General features: G+C 33.9%; 1 protein-coding gene across 1 annotated transcript; it reads left to right on the top strand.

Annotated features, from left to right (window-relative positions):
* Positions 1 to 1,805: 1,805 nt before the first annotated feature.
* Positions 1,806 to 13,677, top strand: LOC123707176. Its single transcript, XM_045657016.1, has 5 exons — positions 1,806 to 1,945; positions 6,511 to 6,653; positions 8,755 to 8,860; positions 10,927 to 11,110; positions 11,816 to 13,677. The coding sequence occupies exons 2-5, from the start codon at positions 6,515 to 6,517 to the stop codon at positions 11,918 to 11,920; spliced, it is 534 nt and encodes a 177-aa protein (XP_045512972.1). The 5' UTR covers positions 1,806 to 1,945; positions 6,511 to 6,514; the 3' UTR covers positions 11,921 to 13,677.
* Positions 13,678 to 22,417: the final 8,740 nt, after the last annotated feature.

The raw sequence follows: 22,417 nt of genomic DNA, 5'->3' as shown, positions 1-22,417 counted from the left end.
TTTAAAAGAATTATAGTTATACTTTTAGTAAGTTAGATAATAGATAGATCTAATATTGTATATAACTATAGTTCAGTTTATCACGCACTGCATGACTGACTTTTAGTCTCCTTATAAAATGTACCGCCTCGTGACACGATGGCGACCACCCTTTACTTGGTCTATTTTAACTAATCTAAGCTAAGAGATGCTCGATACGTATTACAGGAAAAACAATAATCTAAAAATGATTACTTAAGAGGCCTTCTCTAGTATTACTAGAATTTTAATTATAAAATAACATATTGCCTGGAAATAAAATAGAAAAGATAGTGAGGAAGACTGTAACAAAGAGGACTTTGGAGGACACTCCTTTGGGATTTGAGCAGTTAATATTAACAACTTAAACATAATGTAACCAAAATCATAAGGCTCGATCAGAGGCTTATTATATCGAAGCAAATGGTGTGTAGAACAACCTCCAACGTGACTTTTGAAGTAATAAAAAAGAACGTTGTAACAATATGAACTGTTATACTTATACTTACCCATATCACAGTCTTTAATGAAAGTAGTAACCCTTGTTATGTTCAAGTAGGTATTAAAAGCTTTTAGAGCGATAAGGGTAATGGTCACTTGTTCAGTCGACTCTGAAAACAGACACTTTTATCTAACGTCGATTGAATGACATTTTTCAAGTTATTTAACGTTATCTTTCAATAAGATTTTTCATTAATTAGATTATGTACGATTTATTTTCGTATTTCAGTACGTGGCAGTGTTGACTAGTGGCTTTAGCGTGCGACTTTAATGCCTCAGGACGGACTTCCGATCCTCGTGTGTACACCAGAGGTCAATATGCGCATAAAACACTTGCTCGTACGATGAAGGAAAATCGGGAGGAAATCAACATGCTTTAGTCAAATATTCGACGGTGTGTGTCAGGCACAGGAAGTTGATCCTACTTGCCTATCAGAAATGATCACGAATCAGATATAAATATCTGAGTGTGTGAGAACACACACGCAAGAGAAGAAGACGAAAAGCGCGTTTTGCCAGACCAGTTAAGTTTTTACAGACCATAGAGTTGAGACGATTACTAGGCCACAGCTGTACCCCGATGATACAGAAGATTTGGGTTTTTAGCACGATGAATTATTTAACAAAACAACGTAAATGTTATAAATGATTTCCTAGTTATTTACAAAACAAAGCGGAATAAATAAACCAATTTATAGTCTAGATAATAAACGGTATGAGCGTCATCAGTTAGTGCCATAAATTATTCGGATTCGTCTCCATGTGACCGGCACTCGAACACTAGGTAATTACGACTCCAACACCTATTACTCACTCATAAACCCAAGCCTTAATTGCCTAAGTTGAGTACAAATCGTTAAAATGTAAGGAAACTCATTTATAAATTATTTATTTAGTCTAGACGTATATTTGTGTCCAGACGAGACGAATAACAACTCTAATCATTCTTTAAAGCTATATTCTGACGTAACCCGTAAAATTAAGGCTTCATCGATTACTCGATTCGACGATTTTCACCTTTTATAATTATTAAACAATTACCGTAAGCGTAATTTTAAATCTGTTCTCAAAGATTGTTTGTGTAAATTCCCTTAAAGTTAAACGTTATCACTTCAACATGGCGATGATTTTATCTAACTTTACTAAAGTCCTAAATCTTCCGTCTTTCGACGTGTTTAGTCGACTTTGTTTTAATAGCTAGGGAATTCGGGTCGCTGGACGAAATGCACCCAGTGCCTTGTTTCAGCTTCAGTTTACGGGAGGCATGGTAACGGGACGCTCGTCTCGTCACGTTTCGCGTTCAACCCTTACACGTTACAAACCTCCAAAAATAACTTACTTCATAGTTCAGGTTTTAAAAGTAATATCATAATTTTCAGATTAAGGAATCTAATTGAGACTTCCGTGGTATTTTCAATTAGTTGGGGTGAGTTTAATGATATGAAAACTGCAGATTCACGGCATTAATACCAGGTTCTTTGTACAAAATTATATCGAGTTTACATAAAAAAGTATTGCAGCTACCTCGTACCTTCACGGTTATGGAACTGAAATTTTAACGAGTTAATGTTAACACTAAATATTTGTAACTAAAATAATAGTAACATTTTCTAATTTGAACTAATAATTGAAGTGTATTCCTAGTACATATAATATTTTTAAATGTATTAGTAGGTATATATTCTATTCATAGGTGATTTTAATTATTCATAAACGTCAATTACTTATTAAATGTTGTAAACTTAACCGTTATGTCACTTTAAATATTATTTAACTAATAAAGGCCTGTATGACATTGATTAATAGAACTGTTTATTTCCGTAATGTCAATACAATATGTTTAGCCAATATCTGCGATATTGGTAAGCTTACCATAGATACAAATCTCTGTCATGCCATTGACAGCCGACTAGAACTCAATTAACCGAATGCCCGCGCTTTTTTTATTGGTTACGTTTGTCAATTGATTGATACTTCAACAAATATATAGATATGCATTAGGACTTTGCCAATGAATAATGTTCTATGTAGAACACTGAAGAACAAAAAAATATGTGGTTTAAATAGGGCTTTTTTATTTTTGTAATATTATGGCAATAGTTTTAACTTTATGCCAGAACTTGCACTTTAGCAGCGAGGTCAAAGGCAAACATTATGCTGAAATTCAACCCAGGATCCCTAGTAAAACATGGTTCTATTCTCATAGATTAAAAGTTTTAAAACTGGTCACCTCTATCATATCTAGAATGCGTTTAAGACTAGTATGTACACCTCATCATTTAGCAAGGCTTCGTATCGTTGATACCAATATTTGTGAGTGTGGAGAAGATATTTGTGACCTCGACCATGTTTTCTTTTCTTGTTCCCAATATGACCGCACCTCCTTTCTGTATTCTTTACAATTACTACATGTTCCGCTTCCGACTAAAATGCTTTATCCTTTATTGTATTATCTTCTTTCATAATCAATAATAATATTAAAATGTAATATGTTTATGTACATATTTCGTTTTTACTAGCCCTTCCCTTTGTTACCTTTTGATGTCTTTGTCTATTTTTTCTCGCGTGTAGTTTTCCAACCTTTTACTTGAAACTGGCATAAAGTTATTAAACTATTGCCATTATATTAAAAAAAAACTTGAACTTTACCAAATAATTAAGAACAAAATTAAAACATTACACACAAAGTGACCGAAAGAATTTTCTCGAAAGTCGTACGTATTAGTTTGATATAAAAAGTAATTTCTTACTTAAAATACAATCTAGAATAAATGAAATTTTGGCTAGCGTTCAAATTTTAAGTTGAAAACTAAGATAAACTTAATGAAATATGCCCGTCGAATGCCTTTCCTAAATTTAGTCTACACAATTGCAGAGCTTAAGAAAATGTAAGGTATTTTAACAAACGCCATGAAGGGCTCAGCTGCGACAGTATTGCAACATTTAAAAATATTCCAAGCATTTTTCATCCTATATTCACTTTAGACTACGTGCATTTAATATTTAATTCTTTGGTACAAAACGCAGGTACAGAAACCAAACACCAAAAATATATGAAATTTGTACGATTTCTACGGCGTAAAAAAAACTGGTTTAATTTAGAAACTAATTCAAGAGAGATATTACATTATAAATTGCCAGCTATATGGAATAGAAATTTATGAAGGCTTACTTCTCAAGATAATCTCCATGGTATGCGTTTAAAAATAGGAATTCACTTTGTTTGAAATAAATGGTGTTAAAGCTTCTTAGACATCGATTTAGAAAGAAATATTTTATTTTCCTAAATCCAAATTATAACCAACGAAAAAATGTGAAAAAGCTGAATTAATAAATTAGCCTTTAGCTAATTTATTTATTATTACAGAAAGCGTTACTACTGTTAACATGGATAACGTACGTAGTTCGTATATTTAAAACTTTATCAAGTATATCTTACTTGTGGTTCTCGTGTATAACACATGAAATGTAGGAGGCATACTACATCGAACCATTAATTGCTACATATAGCTTTACGACACCACTTGTATGTGTAGTCGTTTATCAGCGATAGAAGCAATTTTAAAAGTAGAATGCTTATATCGTAATAATGAAAAAAATAATTATTTGTTGTATACACATTTTATTATACGCCTTTCATTTAATACTCCTAAAGTACTTTCCCAGTAAAAATATCTTTTATTCCTAAACATTATTTAATCTAGAAACATCCTTTTTTTGTTTTTTATAGAACATGATCAGGTTGTTCATCTTATTTTAAGTGATATAGCCAATGGGCAGTCAGACAGATACTGTCAGAAGGCTCAACGAACTTTTAAGAATACCATTTCACCTAGATAATTTTAATTATCAGCCATTGTATACAAAATAATGCATTCTGTATTATCAAAATATTTGATTAGTCTAATACAAATACGGTTTATTTTTATTCTTCAGAACAGGTATAAATTTCTATGGATACGAATTTATATCATTCTATATTCATTCGCAACATTTCAAACATTTGAAACCTTATCGAAGCTCAATCAAAAATATAACGGTACATAATAGGAATCCCTAGCAATACTTGTACTAAATCAAACAAAATAGGTTTGTATTCAAGATGAGAAACATATTTTCACAATCATAGAGATATATAGAGCGAACAGTCTATCTCCACATTACGTACTGATATATTCACCGATACACCTATTTGTGTTTCAGTCTTTCATATGTAGATTTAAAAACCCTGTCATAATAATAATAATTCATTGCCATAAACAGGTTACAAAACAATCATGTATCCTTGGCTTCTGATCCAGTTAAAACTGTATTTAGGGCGCCTGTGTATTCCCTGTTACGTGTACTGTGTCAAGATAATTATAACAATAAATTTAATAATGAAACAAACTAAATTATTTACTTATTACCTAACTCGATATAAATTAGTATTGTCTTTTGTTAACATAGCTTTTACACATTAAGAAAACACTTTTTAAGCGGATTGAAGCTATGTATTATTATTATAAACTTATAATTATTTACATAATTTTAAATATTTTAAGTAAAATAATTATAAGTTTATAATAATAATACATAGCATCAATCCGTTTAAAACGTGTATTCTTGATATAAATTTACAAAATTTTATTTTATATAATATATTTTTGTTGATTTTCCAGGTCGTCATAGTTACATACCATAATCCAGTCCGCTTGTACTTTGTATATTGATTTGGATATTCTAAAATTATAATATAAGATTTCTTAACCATTGCTATATCTGTACCAAGATCACTGATTCACTGGCGTGTAAGTGATTTTATACATCAGTTGTAATATTTTCCCGACCAACAATGATTTCGGACTTACCCGAGAGAAGTTAAAAGTAATACTGTTTTCCATATCAAAAACTGTATGTTTGTGTTAGAGTAAACTTAGTGTTATCTACAAAAATACATCAGAAATTTATTTTTATTAGCCAATGGTAAGCAGTTTGCATAAATTGTGATGAGTTTAAAACATCTCCTAGGTTTATATAGGTAACTTACGATATCATAAATTTCTATATTGTCTAAATAATTATCTATATTGCTAGTAACTGGGAACTCATGGGAAATACAGTTATTACTACATCAGGAATTTATTTTCATTAGCCAATGCATAAATTGTAGTTGAGTTTGATTACGAGATGTTTCTAATTCATCACATGAATTAGAAACATCTCGTATGGTTATATATATGCAAACTACCGATTAATTATTTGAAATAGAAAGTACAATAAAGGTTACGTTTTCAATTTTGGCTTGCCCTTTTGGTTTTTTCATCAAATGGTGAACGTCGAATGCATATGCATATGGAACGAGATTTTTCAACTAGAGAAAACAAAAACATAAGGGAATCATTTGTTTAAAAGGAAATACTTTTCCGTTAATTCATCGCATTCTTTTAAGTCTTATATAAAAATAATGCGTTAGAGCACCACTAAATACAACATAAATCATTGGATAAATCAACTTATTTAATCAATAAAGATATTGGTTCTAATAGAATATTGTAACATGTAAAATTAACACGGACGAAAAAAGATTAGACGTAAGCCAACTATTTTTGTACACTTTGAATGTAGAAGGAATATTATCCTTCCGAATTCTTTTGCTGTTTTTTCAATGATTACATATATAATATGGTATAGCTTTTGTAATTTTATAACTGAGGAATAAAACTAAGTTAATTTGAATTATAATAGCTTACGTAATTTAAATACAAAACATGAAAAATCAGCAATTCATCGGACACATTAAGCTTCTTATTTTAACTGTGAATTTAACAATTTGATAATTAAATCGTAGGCCAAATAAACTACGTACGTGTTGTTTTGTGAAAAAGCCTAGGTAAACGGACGTAGTAATCGCCCACAATTCTTAGACACATTCCTTAAAAACTAAATAATATTTATTTAGATTTTTTTACGGTATTTGATCACAAAAATATTTAATAAAACCTGTTTCAGCATAATGACAAGAACGACGCCAGATGCTCTATCTAGTTTGAACCAATTTACCAACGCAACGACCCCGACAGCAAGTAATATGATAACAGTTGCAAAATCAACGCATAGTAATAAACGACCACCCATCATCATTTATCCCACTGGTGAGTCCGATTTTCACAATCATTTTCATTACCATATTGTTAATAATATATAGATGTCCCAATAATCAACCACTGTTGATAATGTCGGGTTCTAGGCTAAGCCCATAAAATTAAATATCAAATTCTTTATCACGTATTTTTTAATAAATGAACACACATATAAAAATGTATGTGTTTTATAATATATCACCTTACAATATTTTTAATCAACGCTGCTGGATGTAGTTTCTCGATGAGGTCAACTGCAACAAATGAAATTTAGTTCATTGGTTGGGAGTTAGTTCTTGTGTTTCTACAGGTGCACAGCTAGATAAAGCTTCGCCTGAAGTCTGGCCCTGTCTGGACTCTGACCATTAACATATTCGTAGAAAGTAGCTATTAAAATAGTTGAGGAATTAAACTTCATAATAGATATTATCCACAAAACAGTAGTAAGAAAACCCAGGTGACGCGGTTTGTACGAGTTAAGGGTTACAATAATATTCGGGACTTAACGCTAAGTGACTCTCGTTTATCAAATCAAATACCTTTTAAAGTCTGTCACAATCCTTTAAGGCAGATGGGAGAGATCGGGCTTGTGTCTATGAATCTCACCCTAAGTGTTATTTATTAACAAGTGAACGCGCAGCTACATCTTTTGTTTATATATTTCAGTTCGGTGATATTAATTTACAAACGTTCATAGTAATGGGGAGTTGCCTGAAGTACAGAATATACAGCATTTATTGCATTACGCATTATAGCTGAAAATGATGTTTAGTTATTACTATTACCGATATTAGATTTGATAAATATTTACGTTCACGGTGTGTTTGTACAGTGAACGTACATATTATATTACCTACCCTGTTTGGATCACATACTATATTATGCTTTCAAGGGTAGGTAATTAGATTTTATGGGCCAGTGGTTTTATAAATCGGAAGAGTTATTCACTTATAGGCTATCAGCGTACTGACTTATATTACGACATTATAAATAACTAATAAAACCCTAAATGGTTCTTGGTCTCAGATTGCATCCGTTTCATTGGTCATTTCTTTTGGACAAATAGGTTCTAGGCCTTCTGACTGAGATCTGTCGTCAATTTTTAGATTGGAGACATGCCAGTCCTAACGATGTTTTTCTTTACCGTGCGAACAAGTATCAATTGCGCACATAGACAGAAAGTACTTTGGTGCACAGCCGGGGATCGAATCTACGACCTCAGTGATCAGAGTTATTGTATTAAAAATTATTTTGCAGGCTGTTTTGACATATCTGATTATAATTAATGTATCTTATCCACTATCAGAGCAAATAAAAATAGTATTACAATTATTTTAAGTTATTAAATTTTAGCAAAAATAGTCTCGGTTCGGAGGATATAACAAATTATGTATTGCTCATAAAAATATGCACAATAAGTACTACAAAACGCACACTGCATTACTCTGATGTAATCCATGTACATATTTTATCGTTTTATTTCATGTACAGTAGTTTTCCTATATATAACATCCACTCTAACTTTGAGTTTTATGATTCACACTGGAGATAGAGCATTTTGTTGGCTATTAAAATTACTCGTTTCAAAGTGACAAAGTTGAAAATAGTAACCTCCAACAAAGTTATTACTTTCGTACTCGAGAGACTTCTCAAACATCAATTTTTTGTATATTCATACTGAATTCGTTTTATAGGTAAAAATTGTATTTGTAGAAGTTTCTACATAAACAATTTTCGCCTGTCGTTTGCTTTTTTATCTGACACAAGATATTGGGTTTCTATACTGTCTAGTTTTGTCGAGATGCACCAATATCCCGAACGATAACCATGCCATAGACATTTAAAGATCTACCTTAAATTCGCCAATACATTTCCTTTTTTGGTTGCCCAATAATATTGTCTTTAAGAGATTATGCAGAAATTTGTCTGTCAATGCCAGAAGTCTTTGCAACCCACAGGGGGTTGCAAAGACTTCGAAAATGCGCGATGAAACAAAGATCATAAGTTGTGAAATCTATATCCATCTGTTAACGCACCTCAATAACAGAAGGGACATGGGCATAATTGGATTGACCTACGAATATACATAAATTTTTCTAATATTTTGTTTCAGTGTCACCCGAATCAATAGTTATACCGATCGTGTCCTGCATATTTGGCTTTCCATTATTGGCTCTGACAGTTATTTGCTGTTTGCGACGAAGGGCGAAATTAGCGAGGTAATTATTAATGTTCTCTTACGCGACAGGAATTTGGTATTCTCAAGATTAAATTCCCTATTATATGACACTACTTCAACCTTTGCGTTGTGTCAACATTTATGTGTTTTGTAATATCTTTAACATTAATAGTTTACTTAACACTATTTGTAGTCGATTAGCAGTCTTCTATGGCTTTACTGTATATTGTTACATTTTAGTAGTAGTATTGTGCATACATTAAACCGAGTTTTAATCTAATTTAGAGGTTTTAGAAATAAAGTATTTAAAAAAATCAATGGCGCTACTACGCCTTTTTTGGTCTGGGCCCCACATTTCTGTATCTGTTTCATGATCATTTGTTAATCGAATAGGCAAGTAGGTGATCAGCCTTCTGTGCCTGACGCACGCCGTCATCTTTTTGGGTCTAAGGCAAGCCAGTTTCCTCACAATGTTTTCCTTCACCGTTCGAGCTAATGTTTAATGCGCACATAGAAAGAAAATCCATTGGTGCACACCCAGGGATCGAACCTACAACCTCAGGGAGGAGAGTCGCACGCTGAAGCCGCTAGGCGAACACAGCTCTATAAAGAAATAAAATATACCAGATACAAAAAAAAACGAAGATGTCTAGTGTTGCCCTCTGATTTATTCTTAGAACTCTCGCAATTCGTGGAAAACTTTGACGTTTGCCTGTGCACCTTGAAACGTGAATAGATGCCTAAATCCGCAATTAAACCAAAGGTAGTTTAGTTCTCTTTGAGCAATCACATAGTTTCTCGGTCAATTTTAGCATTGGTTTTTCAAACTTCTTATTGAAATGCATTACTTGTTAAATGTTTTCTTTAACACTTGTGTATATTTGAGCGAATGCTGAATATCGTACAATTCAAGAAATAATTTTTAATCAATCAAGTTTAAACGGAAAGCTTTTTAAAACTATTTTTGATTCATGTTTCAGGAAACTGATCAAATCCTGTACAATGTACCTTATAAATATTTCTTCATAATGTTTTATACTTTTATATATATATATATATATATATTGTATATGTTTTATTAACGAGCAAATAAAAAGATTAATAATTGTATTATTCATTCAGTTATCGTTTAGTAACTGTATTATAAATCCCATTTAAAAAAACAAAGGCACTAATCTAATTAGACGTTTTTTAACGAACAAAACATTGCTTTTACAAAACAATAACAAAGTTTACATAGCTTTGTTCTCTGCAGTTGCGGGATGAGTCGTATAATGCAACATAAACCATATATCTTTGACCCTCGTTACTATGTGTTCGACTGACGTTTCACGCGGCGAGAACAAAATGACTGTCACTTGGTCTTCTTAATATATACTTCTTGCCTTTCTTGCATGAAAAACGAGACTGTGTAGGGCCTTGTTAATATTAATAGTATGCATATGTGTTACCAATTTAAGGAGAACTTGTTGATATGGATATAGTAAGGCTTATCAAGACTGCTTCATGATTGTACCTAGTTCAGCCATAAAATCTGATACAAATGAAAATGCATATTTTTCAATGAAGATATTTAGTATTATTAAAATGTATACCTACACATTTATTTAAGTCTCAGCAAAAATATTATATTTGAAATGGTCGATATTTTTTGGTTTTCGACAGAGGATGTGTTAATAGTACGACATACGAACATACGACTGATACCAATCTTTTGAAGTGTCTGGCAAATGACCGACGGCTCCATACCCACTTTGTGCAAGGCGATCAGTGCAACCCTATTTTCTTTAACATATATTGTAATTTGATAATGAAAACGAAAAGAATATGTGAAATGGCGCAAAATCGAAAGAAGTTTTTAAAGTAATTTACGTGTTCCAAATTCAAAATAATTAAAAAGTTGAAAAACATATTTTTGTTTATGTAACAGTATTTATGGCCAGACTAGTTAGATATGTATGTATATCGTATTTTATGTTCATTTTAAAAGTTAAGTATTGCTATCTACAGAGATAGATAGCATTCTAATACGGTATGCCAAGAACTATTAGAAAGATTGCTTTAAATATCCCATACAATGATTGTATAAAAAATAAATGTTAATAGGGAACGCGCAAGACGCCGTAACTGCGAATTGGATCGCGGTGAGTTATCTGTAGTGAGAATGTCTCCAATGAAGAATAGACAACGAGCGGTCAGTCTCGTCCGCTCTCCGCGGCCGCCTCCCTCCCTCGAATTGGACACTGTCCTGGAAGAACGCTCAGATCCGGAACAAACTACGCTTTCACAGGTTATTTCTTGTTAAGGTTATTTATTAAAACAATTTATTTTTCTCTGATTGGATCTCTTGTTATCACAATATGATAGTAAATTAGTTAAGACTGGTTCACGTTTCCTACAAAGCCTTGCACAATCATTATGTACGTACGTATAAAAATTGCTATTATGTCTATTTTAAAGTAATCATATATCATTAGACCGAACATTACTGAATCAAACGTGATCCGCTTGGGGCATTACTCAGATTTTCAAGTACCTATAAAAGCTGTTGATATGAAATGTAAACATCCTCCATTACTTGTCTAGTCAGAAAAACTTCTAAAAGGTTTAGTACACTTATATAATAATTATCAAATCATAATATTACTTTTCGGCATACATTGATCGCTTAGTTTTACTGTAATGTAGCTTTAACGACTTATTAACAGTTATATTCTAACATAATTTACAATATACTATTGAAGAAAAAATTATACTATATTTTTACCTATGGCATTATTTTTGTTCTGTCTTATACATCCTAACAACCATCCTTTCAACTATGTTTGTGGTTAGTATTGTCTTTTGTTTACATAGCTTTTACACATTAACAAAACATTTTTTAAACGGATTGAAGCTATGTATTATTACTAATTTTATAAGCTATTAGCTATGTTTTCTTAATATGTTTGCGGTGTCTGTTTTTTTCCTTCTATCTTAAATATTGCTGTCCTAGGTGGAAATAACCCCAGACAAGGAAGTGGGTTCGATACTCTTCGGGGCCATTGGAGCTGTGGGGGCAGCCGCGGTTACCGCAGCCGCCTGCGCCGGCGACAGCTAGCGGCGTGGCTCGGCGCAACCCGGCGCGCGATCCCCGCTCTGGGCGGCGCTGACCAGCCAACCACTTGATGACGAAATCGACGACGTCACTGATGACGTCACGGACAGCTAGCAGTTGGACGACCGCTCCATCACGGATATCGGGGAGCGTATGAAACTGTTCTTGGACATACCGTTGAGATTTTAGTGATGACTGTTAACAAATGTAGTTACATAATAGTTGGAGTTGACAACATTAGTTCGTTATAACTACCAAACTACAGGATATATCGACAAATTCTGAAATAAATTGATCTGGACAACCTACAACCATTTACTTTATTTAGTATTCTTATGAGTGTCTTATGCTCCAGTGAGTACGGAACTTTATTTTTTTAATTATTTTTTTTTAATTAAATACTTCACTGGGTTCTCTGGATGATTGAGTCAACAACCAAAATGTTATTTAATCCAATACGCGTGTGTCAGGAACCAAACATAAATATGTAATGATAGCATTTGCAAAACTTTAAAAATTCTAAATTTAAAAGAAAGGTCTACTAAGATATGGAAAATGAAGCAATCTGTAATAAATTTCCGATTCAAAAATTACAAATGACGTCATCTATCCACCAAACCTAGATTAAGAATGGGGATCGGAATCACTTTCGAAATTATGAGGTTGTACTTAATGGTGGAATGGTATTTGGTGGAATGTCGAGCCTAATGAAATGGTTGAAATAAAAGTGGTACTAACGCACCCTTTCGACCTAATTTATCTATCCCATGATAACATTGCATAAAGATGAAAACATATATTATATAAGTTTAGAGACGCCTGTGTAACTTTGCGTATGCATATATTTATGTTACGCAGGACGTCTCAATACTTAGCTAGATAAAACATTTCTTTCTAAATTGCTATATATGTAGTAATTAAAGTTGTAGAAATAGTAGATCTGTCTCATAGACTTCTTCATCGATACAACGTTTTGTCTGGGTATCGGATTTCTGTATTTGTTCTACGATCATATAGTTTATCTCTTATAGGCAAGTAGGTGATTAAACTTCTGTGCCTGATACACGCCGTCGACTTTTTCGGTCTAAGGCATAGAGGTTTCCTCGTTGTGTTTTCCTTTACCGTACAAGCGAATCTTAAATGCGCACATAGAAATAGCTAAGAACCGGAGTTCGAACCTACAACCTCAGTGATGAGAGTCTCATGTAACTGAGGACTGCCAAATACTATACGTACATGCATCCTTGCTCTATTGGTCGTTAAAACGAACTAATGTTGTTTATTTATTTATTTATTCATTTAGGAAACAAAACAGATACAATTACTATAATATAATAGGTAATTTAAAAACCCGGGGAAAAGTCAAATCACAAACAGTTACGTCAAAGTGTAAATATAAAGGATAGACGTTTTAAGAGATTATGAGAAAACTATTAGCTGAATGTACCTAATTGACATTTATGTATTTAAAATGTACATCATATCAAACATTGTTACAATGTAATTACTTCTACAAATTATTTCTACGTTAAGACAGCCTGTATTCCAAAACGTTTATCAAGTAACAACAGTTTTCAATGCCAACAGTAAGAGTTTATAGAGTCAAATTTGGTACAGCTTTTTAAACTATATTCAAGATGTACGTTTTGAAATACGGGTAACGTAAGTTATTAGCACTTGTACATAGTAGGACTTTAGAATCAAAAAAACCGAGCTTTTTATGTCTTGAGCATATACGTAGATAGAAAATGCCCGAATACACAATGACCAGTATATATATAAAAACTAAATCTTATAGGTTTCAACTAAAGTAAATTTCAACCTTTTCCGTCAAATTCCGGTTTCGCTGTGTTTGCTGACGATTTAGATATGCGTATATTTGAATGACGTGTTTTGTTTAAAAGTTAGACTTAGTTTTCATTGAAATAAGGAAAAATGGTCCTAGAATTTAGCTTTCGTATGTATATTTAATAAGCAATTTAATTGGCGTTTATGAATTTGGACAAAGCAATAATCTGTCAAAACGTAGGAAATATATAGAAGTACTAAATATGTTTTGTATATTAGAAATTAACATGCTTTATTAGAAGAGCAAGCGATTTGTTTATAATAATAAATATCCTTTGATTTAAGTGTAATTAAAACATGTGTAACAAATTTGATTATCAAATAAGCTAGTGTTGTGAGGCATTGAAACATACTTTTATTTAAATAACATACATAAAAAAGGTAACTGGAAAATAGTACAATGAATATGACTTTTCTCAAAACATAAACTAACATTAACTGACTTGAGAAAGGACGTATTCTAACACGCAAAGTCCTTCGGATTCTTCCTGTATTCTGAAACAGATCACTAAATGTCTAAATAAATATATGTTTTTGCAACGCCTAAGACGTCAAGATTGACACTTGAGATATGTCTGGATACTTCAGTATAGTTAAGTCCTGTTCTTAAACATTAATTATCATTAAAAATTTTGTTATGTGAAAAAGGTAGCTTAGTCATTGTTACCATACATGCTCATCTTCGTGGAAAGGACCATCAAAAAGTAGTTGCTTTACTTACTTGTAATAAATGTTTATTAAAACGTTATTATTATCTTTGAATTTATTTTATGTCCCTAATAAAAAAAGAAACATTCGTTACAATCTGTAATAATAAAAGTATATTTTTTAAATAATTATGACTAATTAGAGCCACGATATCACTTGATTCAAACAAGGTCGTCTTTTATATGAAAGATATGAACATTATTTTTTATAGTTTTATATAATTACCTGTGACAGGGATTTAGATATAGGCCGACATGTTTACCCAGATACACAAAACAATATATTATGGTGTTATTATGGAAAACATAATGCCAAAAAACAATTGGCATTTCCATAAAATTAAAGAAGAAACATATCCGCATGTCCTAGAGTCATTTTCGTAGATCCCATCTCTAAGGAACGCCAAGGGATCAAGCCCTACGTTTATACATTATATACATAATCAACGTATAATATATTATTATTTAACAATAGTCTCGTTAGTCCTAAGTAAATTTGTATTACTAAATGGAGACGAGTAATCCAATGTTTAATGTTGATTTCTGTAATTATCGCATTCAGTATTTGCATAAAGCATAGATTCCGTCTAGAAATTATGTATTCAATGTGGACGTTTTTGGGTCAGACATATCCACATTTATTGCTTTATTATTTATTTACTGTCCACACTAGTGTGTTTGTTTAGTTTCGGCAACGCCTGTGGCAATGTGATTGCCCATGGACGGCGGTATCACTTGACATCAGGTGAGCCTCCTGCCCGTGAGCCACCTGTTACGTTTACTTGACTTCTAACAGTTACTGTAACCCCAGAAGTCACGACTTCGTATGTATCGAATATATTGTTACGAAGACGGGTCGACTACAATGTTTCTAGATTTTTCCACTAGTTAGAGAACTTTTCAGCAGGCTGAAATATGATTTCTGACCGTTTCAGGAGAGGGTCAATCACATATTAGAAAATTGTAATTTTCATAATGTTACCCTAGTTTTCAGGAAGCTGAAACCTTTTTTCAGTCGGTTTCAGAACATGTGTAGTCGAGTGGTGCAGTTTTCAGGAGACCCGTTTTCAGGCGTTTTCAGGCCTTGTTATACCCCTTTGATGAAGGAATATTCTAGACCGAACTTTCTAGGTGTGAGACAAGGACGAAATGATACGAGAGAGAGAGAGAGATCAGAACTTTCTCGAAACTAGACGAGCACTCTAGAACGCCGTACGACAAGGACGGAGCAACGTGCGAAAGAGACAAAGAGTGCGAACGTTCTAGAATTGTGCAATCGCTACTCAGTAGCAAGCCCGCCTAGAAAGTTCTCGAATATTGTTTAGAATTATTCCCAGGGATATATAAGCGAGCCGAAACGCGACTAGTCACTTAGTTTTGAATGCGATTACAAGAGCGAAACACCGAAGCGATAAAAGTGAATATAAGTGATAAAGTACTGTGTGAAGTGTGCATAAGTGAAGTAATAAGTGATTGTTTTTGTGTACTATAAGTGCATTTCTGCTATTAATTTGTGCCCATAAATTCCTCATTTGATTTACCAATAAATAAACCCTTGAAGAAATCCACGGCATTTTCTATCCGATCCCCTAGCTCGTAACATTTTGGTGTCAGAAGTGGGATAGAAACATGCCAATTACTCCAAGGGAGAATCAAGAGGAGTCTGTGGCAGAGTCTTCAGCTGCGGAGGGAGTGCAGACAAGGGCGCAATCAGCACGCGACGCCGCCCGGCGACAAAGTTTCGATGCGAACCGCGGGATGGGTGAAAGTAACGATGGCAACATCCTCCTTGCTCTGCAGCAAATGATGGAAGCACAGGCACGCCGTCAAGAAGAACAGACACGACAAATGATGGAAGAACAGGCACGCCGTCAGGAAGAACAGGCACGCCGTCAGGAAGAACAGGCACGCCGTCAGGAAGAACAGACACGCCAAATGATTGAAGAACAGGCACGCCGTCAGGAAGAACAGACACGCCAAATGATTGAAGAACAGACACGCCGGCAAGAAGAACAGGCATGCCGACAGGAAGAACAGGCACGCCGTCAAGAAGAACAGGCACGCCGTCAAGAAGAACAGGCACGCCGTCAGGAAGAACAGACAAAACAAATGATGGAAGAACAGGCACGCCGTCAAGAAGAACAGGCACGCCGTCAAGACGAACATACACGCCAAATGATGGAAGAACAGGCTCAGACACGTCGCATGATAGAGGAGCAGGCACGACGTCAAGAGGAGCAGGCTCGCCGAATAGGAGAAAAACTTTGTGACCTGAAAATACAGGTAGATGAAAAGATCGAGAATTTGGAATCTAATATGGATTGTAAGCTATCCAAGCAGGATAAACGTATCCTTGGATTAGAAAATGAAATCCAATGCCTGAAGACCTCTGGTGTTGTCACGACTGTAGCACCACCTGGAAATGTGAAAGTGCCTCCCTTTGATGGTACATCTTCTTGGGGCGCGTACAAGCTGCAGTTTGAGACTGTAGCAGAGTCAAACGGGTGGACTGACGATCAAGCTGTTACCGCCCTTATTCTGGGATTGCGAGACGAAGCCCTCTTCATATTAGATACCAAGAAAGGTAAGGTGACGTTGAAGCAACTGCTAGATGCCCTGGAATCACGGTATGGAGACGCACATTTAGAGCACGTTTACAGGGCTCAATTGAAGGATAGAATACAGCAGACAAATGAAAGTTTGCAAAAATGGGGACTAGAAATAGAGAAGCTGGTAAGGAAGGCCTACGCATCCTCACCAGATGTTGCAGATAAGATGTTGGTTCAAGCTTTTGTCGACGGTATTCGAGACCGTGAAATTCGAATAGCTGTGAACCTTGGTCACCATAAGGAACTTAAGGATGCTCTAGCCCATGCGTTGGAGGTGGAGGCAATTCGGAAAGACCCTCAACCTTACCGCATTAGGGCTATCACGGAAAAAGCTAATGGTCAACGAGGGCCAACCTGTTATATCTGTGGGGAAGTAGGGCACATGAGGTTTTCGTGCCCTAAGAAAGACTTCCGAGGTGATGTGAAGGTTAGACGTGGGAATACCTTAGTTATCGAAGGAGAAGTCAATGGCACTAAGTGTGATCTGACACTTGATACAGGAGCTTCACGAACAGTGATCAGATACCAGCTTTTGAAGACATTTTATAAAAGCCCTTCTAGAGGAATTGTACAGCTTGTTACGGCAACAGGTCAGCGCATAACCGACCGGGGAGAAGGTATCGCAACCTTCAAGATTGGTGGAAGTTTATACAGACACAAGGTTGTTCTTGCCGACATAGTAGATGACTGCATAATCGGATTAGACTTCATGAAGTATTATAAGTGTAAGATAGATCTGGAAAAGGGAATGTTCAAGTGTGGAGAGCAGGAAGTTTGTTTTAAAGGCAACTCTTCAAAAAGTAGTTATGACGCCTGTAGAGTAATCAATGTGGACGGACAGGCTAGTAATCAACAAGAGTGGAACGCAGTTCGAACAGTTCTGGATAACTATAAGGAAGCCCTGTCAATACTTCTATCAAACGCAGAGGGACAATTAAAGAAATTTTCTGACATGTTATCTATTCATGAAAGAGAGCTAAGGAGTTCAGATGATGTGTCTCAAGGACCGTGCGATAAAGTTAACGAAGAGGATGGAAGGGATAATGAACCAGTGAGGATACTAAGAACGGATACGATTAGTCCAGATTGGTGTGGTAAATTAATTCAGGAAGAGCAACATCAAGATTCTGACATTAAACCAATTCTGGACTGGATGAAATCTTCAGCTGTCAAGCCACAATGGTGTAAAGTTGCATCAACAAGTACCACTACTAAGAGTTACTGGGCTCAATGGGATAGTTTAGTTCTACATAATGGAGTGTTATGTCGCAAATTGAAAAATGCTCAAGGCAATCATTTGCAGTTTGTTGTGCCAAGATTCAAGGTTCGCGACATATTAGAAATGTGTCATAGTGACTTGTCTAGTGGACATTTAGGAGTAAAACGGACTCTTATGAAGGTTAAGGAAATGTTTTATTGGATACATTATCGTGAAGATGTAGAAGACTGGATCAAGAAATGTAGAGCTTGTGCAGCTGTTAAGGATCCGCGGACTCGATGGGAAAAGATAATGGCCACCTATAAAGGGAGTAATGATGCTCGGGACGAGCATGTCTAAGGAGGGGGTAGTGTTACGAAGACGGGTCGACTACAATGTTTCTAGATTTTTCCACTAGTTAGAGAACTTTTCAGCAGGCTGAAATATGATTTCTGACCGTTTCAGGAGAGGGTCAATCACATATTAGAAAATTGTAATTTTCATAATGTTACCCTAGTTTTCAGGAAGCTGAAACCTTTTTTCAGTCGGTTTCAGAACATGTGTAGTCGAGTGGTGCAGTTTTCAGGAGACCCGTTTTCAGGCGTTTTCAGGCCTTGTTATACCCCTTTGATGAAGGAATATTCTAGACCGAACTTTCTAGGTGTGAGACAAGGACGAAATGATACGAGAGAGAGAGAGAGATCAGAACTTTCTCGAAACTAGACGAGCACTCTAGAACGCCGTACGACAAGGACGGAGCAACGTGCGAAAGAGACAAAGAGTGCGAACGTTCTAGAATTGTGCAATCGCTACTCAGTAGCAAGCCCGCCTAGAAAGTTCTCGAATATTGTTTAGAATTATTCCCAGGGATATATAAGCGAGCCGAAACGCGACTAGTCACTTAGTTTTGAATGCGATTACAAGAGCGAAACACCGAAGCGATAAAAGTGAATATAAGTGATAAAGTACTGTGTGAAGTGTGCATAAGTGAAGTAATAAGTGATTGTTTTTGTGTACTATAAGTGCATTTCTGCTATTAATTTGTGCCCATAAATTCCTCATTTGATTTACCAATAAATAAACCCTTGAAGAAATCCACGGCATTTTCTATCCGATCCCCTAGCTCGTAACAATATAAAAAATCGAATCGAATAAAAATCGAATATATAAAATATAATTCTTTTAATACTATAAAAGATTAACAAGTGCTCCAAGTTTTTTTTACACTAAAGCGCTTGACTAAATATCTAAGACAATAAAACCCCTTATAAAGAAATTTTAAAATAATTACTTTATAGAACAAAAGATATGGCCATCATGTGTGCCATATGTTTTATTAAAAAGTATCTAGCAATTTAGAGACTTATAAAAAAATCAACTATATTATAGGGGAGACTTTGGATGGTTGTGACATTTTTGTGATAAAATTAATTAATGTTAGACTTCCAATTATATTAGTCTGATACAACAGATACACAAGCTGCCTCAAGCAATTGGCATCAAAATTGATCTTATCTAAAAAAGAGGCTTTAAAGTGCAATAATGAAATATCATTATTTATAATGAAACAGTTATCAGATAACTCTTTCATTATTTTAGACAGGTTGCACTTGCATACCAATATCTACAAACGCGCGGTTTTGTCAGCGACACCTATCTGCTCCATTCACAAAACCTCGGACTCCACTTGCTCTGGTATAATTTGAGCTGTTCAATAGCGTCGTATTTTTTTTCTATCTACTATTACTGTAGCACTCTCTATTTTGCCACAATACCACTGTAACAATCAGCCTTACTCTCCCCGACTCTCGCTGGTGATGAATAGCCAATTCTATTTAGTTTTATAAATTATTTGATTTAGATTAATAAGCACCTTTTAACACTGTTTTTAAGATCATCATATATATATATATATATATATACAGCTCGATCAACATATTGGCTGACTAATAGTTATAAATAGGTTGCGAACATTTATTAAAAACTGGATAATCATTCCCAAATTTTTTTTACTGAAATAAAGATTTATGGAGATTTAATTTAAAAATAGAAGTAAAGTAGGCACAATATTCTTATATTCAATAAAAAAACTCTGAAACATTATTATTCATTCGTCTTTAGACATTGTTGACGTTTGTAATATACATAAAAATAAATTAATGGTTTACAACCTTTTTTTTAGGTCTGGGCCTCAGATTTCTGTATCAGTTTCATGATCATTGTTTAATCGAATAGGCAAGTAGGTCTGTGCCTGACGCACGCCGTCGACTTTATGGGTCTAAGGCAAGCCGGTTTACTCACAATGTTTTCCTTCACCGTTCGAGCTAATGTTAAATGCGCACATGCGATGTTTATTACAAACATCGCACACTCATACTCTTTGCAATAACAGAGCTGTAGTCCAACAGGTTTTTTTTACTAACGCAATTGCAGTACAAAGTAATACAGTATTATTAAATATTTTCCTTGTAAAGGTATGTTGGCATAAACTGATTTTGGCAATAAAACCGCTTTATATTCTTTGTCTTCATTTATTGAAGTGAAACTTGTTTATCGACGTTGGAAAAAAAATTACCGTCACATTTTTCGGTTACGCGTCACATTTTTCTGACAAAAATATATAATAACGATAACATTGATAGTAATAATTCTACTACAATGACTGAAATTCTGTAATAATCTTAGTAGTAATAAGGTAAAATAAAATAATTGTATTATTTGTATTCATGTCTATGATAATAAAAGCCTTTTGTTAAACTTTATCTAATTTAACTTTATTTAACGAATTTCTGTAAAGTTGGATAGGAGATCTATTTTTCGAAAAATAAGGTAAAGAAGTGAAATTTTTTTCGTGTGTACACGCACACATTTTATTATTTGTCTCCTGTTTTGTATTAACATGATGTTAATACAGTGTAATTATATTTTCCCTAACATCTAACTCAACAATGTATATTCATAAGGACTACCTTATACAATTTTTTTGTGGAACGGACTACCGTTCCACAAAAAATTGTAGAGGCAAACAAGGGGTCATTGACCCTTGGCTATATAGTTTAGTAAAGTAAATACTTGGCTATACAAAATTGTAATTCATTCGATATTTGAACAGTTCATGAATTATGCGTATTTTATAACCAATCTATCTTTGATATTTTGTTCTTTTTTTGTAGACAAACTCTGGCTAGACAAACATTAAAATTATATCTGTTTCGTGTGTGTGATAGCTTATAAAAATCTATTTATTTTACTTGAAACGTGCATAAAATTAAAACTATTGCCATAATATAAAAAAATCCAACTCTCGTTAGTCTGTTCTATATAGTATGTGTATAAATTATATAGCAAATGCCTATTGACTAATGATTACGGCAGCGTCGGTATTAAGCATGGATTTCGATAAGGAAATTCAAGAGGAAAATTATTTATGGATTATGACGTCCTAGATGTTCAGAAAATTTAAAGTACACAAATACCCTAGACGTATATGTGCTTGCTTTAATGGCATATTAAACATGAGGATCCAAACAATATGCGAGTCGATTTATTTTTAATCTTTAAAGGAATATTTATTCTCTTTTCAAAATTTACAAATTTTCAATCTGGTATAAAATGACGACAATGAAATCAGTTTTACGCAATAATAGCGCAGCGTCAGTCAAGCTTTAAAAATTGAATTTCGAATAAAATAAAATTATGTTTTACCATTTTACCAAGCTTACCATTTTGCTAATATAAAGATTGTTAAAAAAAATATGTAAAATTTTAAATAAAGTTTTATGTCTTAAACCTGATCGTAATACTTGTGGTATTAGAAAGAGCTTATAAAAAATTGGAATGTTAAATAACCGTAGACGTTTCCGACCGAGAACCAAACAAAATAGTGTCGAAAGTAGTTCAATTTTAAAGAATTTCGATGAAAAATAGTGAATGTGAATGCTGTAAAAAAGATTATATTGCAAAAATGAAAAATTATAACTATTTTGTTTTTCATCTTTTATAAAAAATATACCTACGACCAAAAGATTAGACAATTTTTGATTAGACTAATATTGATTTTTAACAAGTCACTTGATAAGATATACATAGGCAGGAAAATGAAATATTGAATCAACTCGTGCAAACATTAGAGCTTACA

Source organism: Pieris brassicae, chromosome 3, assembly GCF_905147105.1.
Source record: "Pieris brassicae chromosome 3, ilPieBrab1.1, whole genome shotgun sequence".
Classification (NCBI taxonomy): Eukaryota; Metazoa; Arthropoda; class Insecta; order Lepidoptera; family Pieridae; genus Pieris; species Pieris brassicae.
The sequence above is the reverse complement of the archived record's forward strand: the minus strand, read 5'-3'. Positions and strand labels throughout refer to the sequence as shown.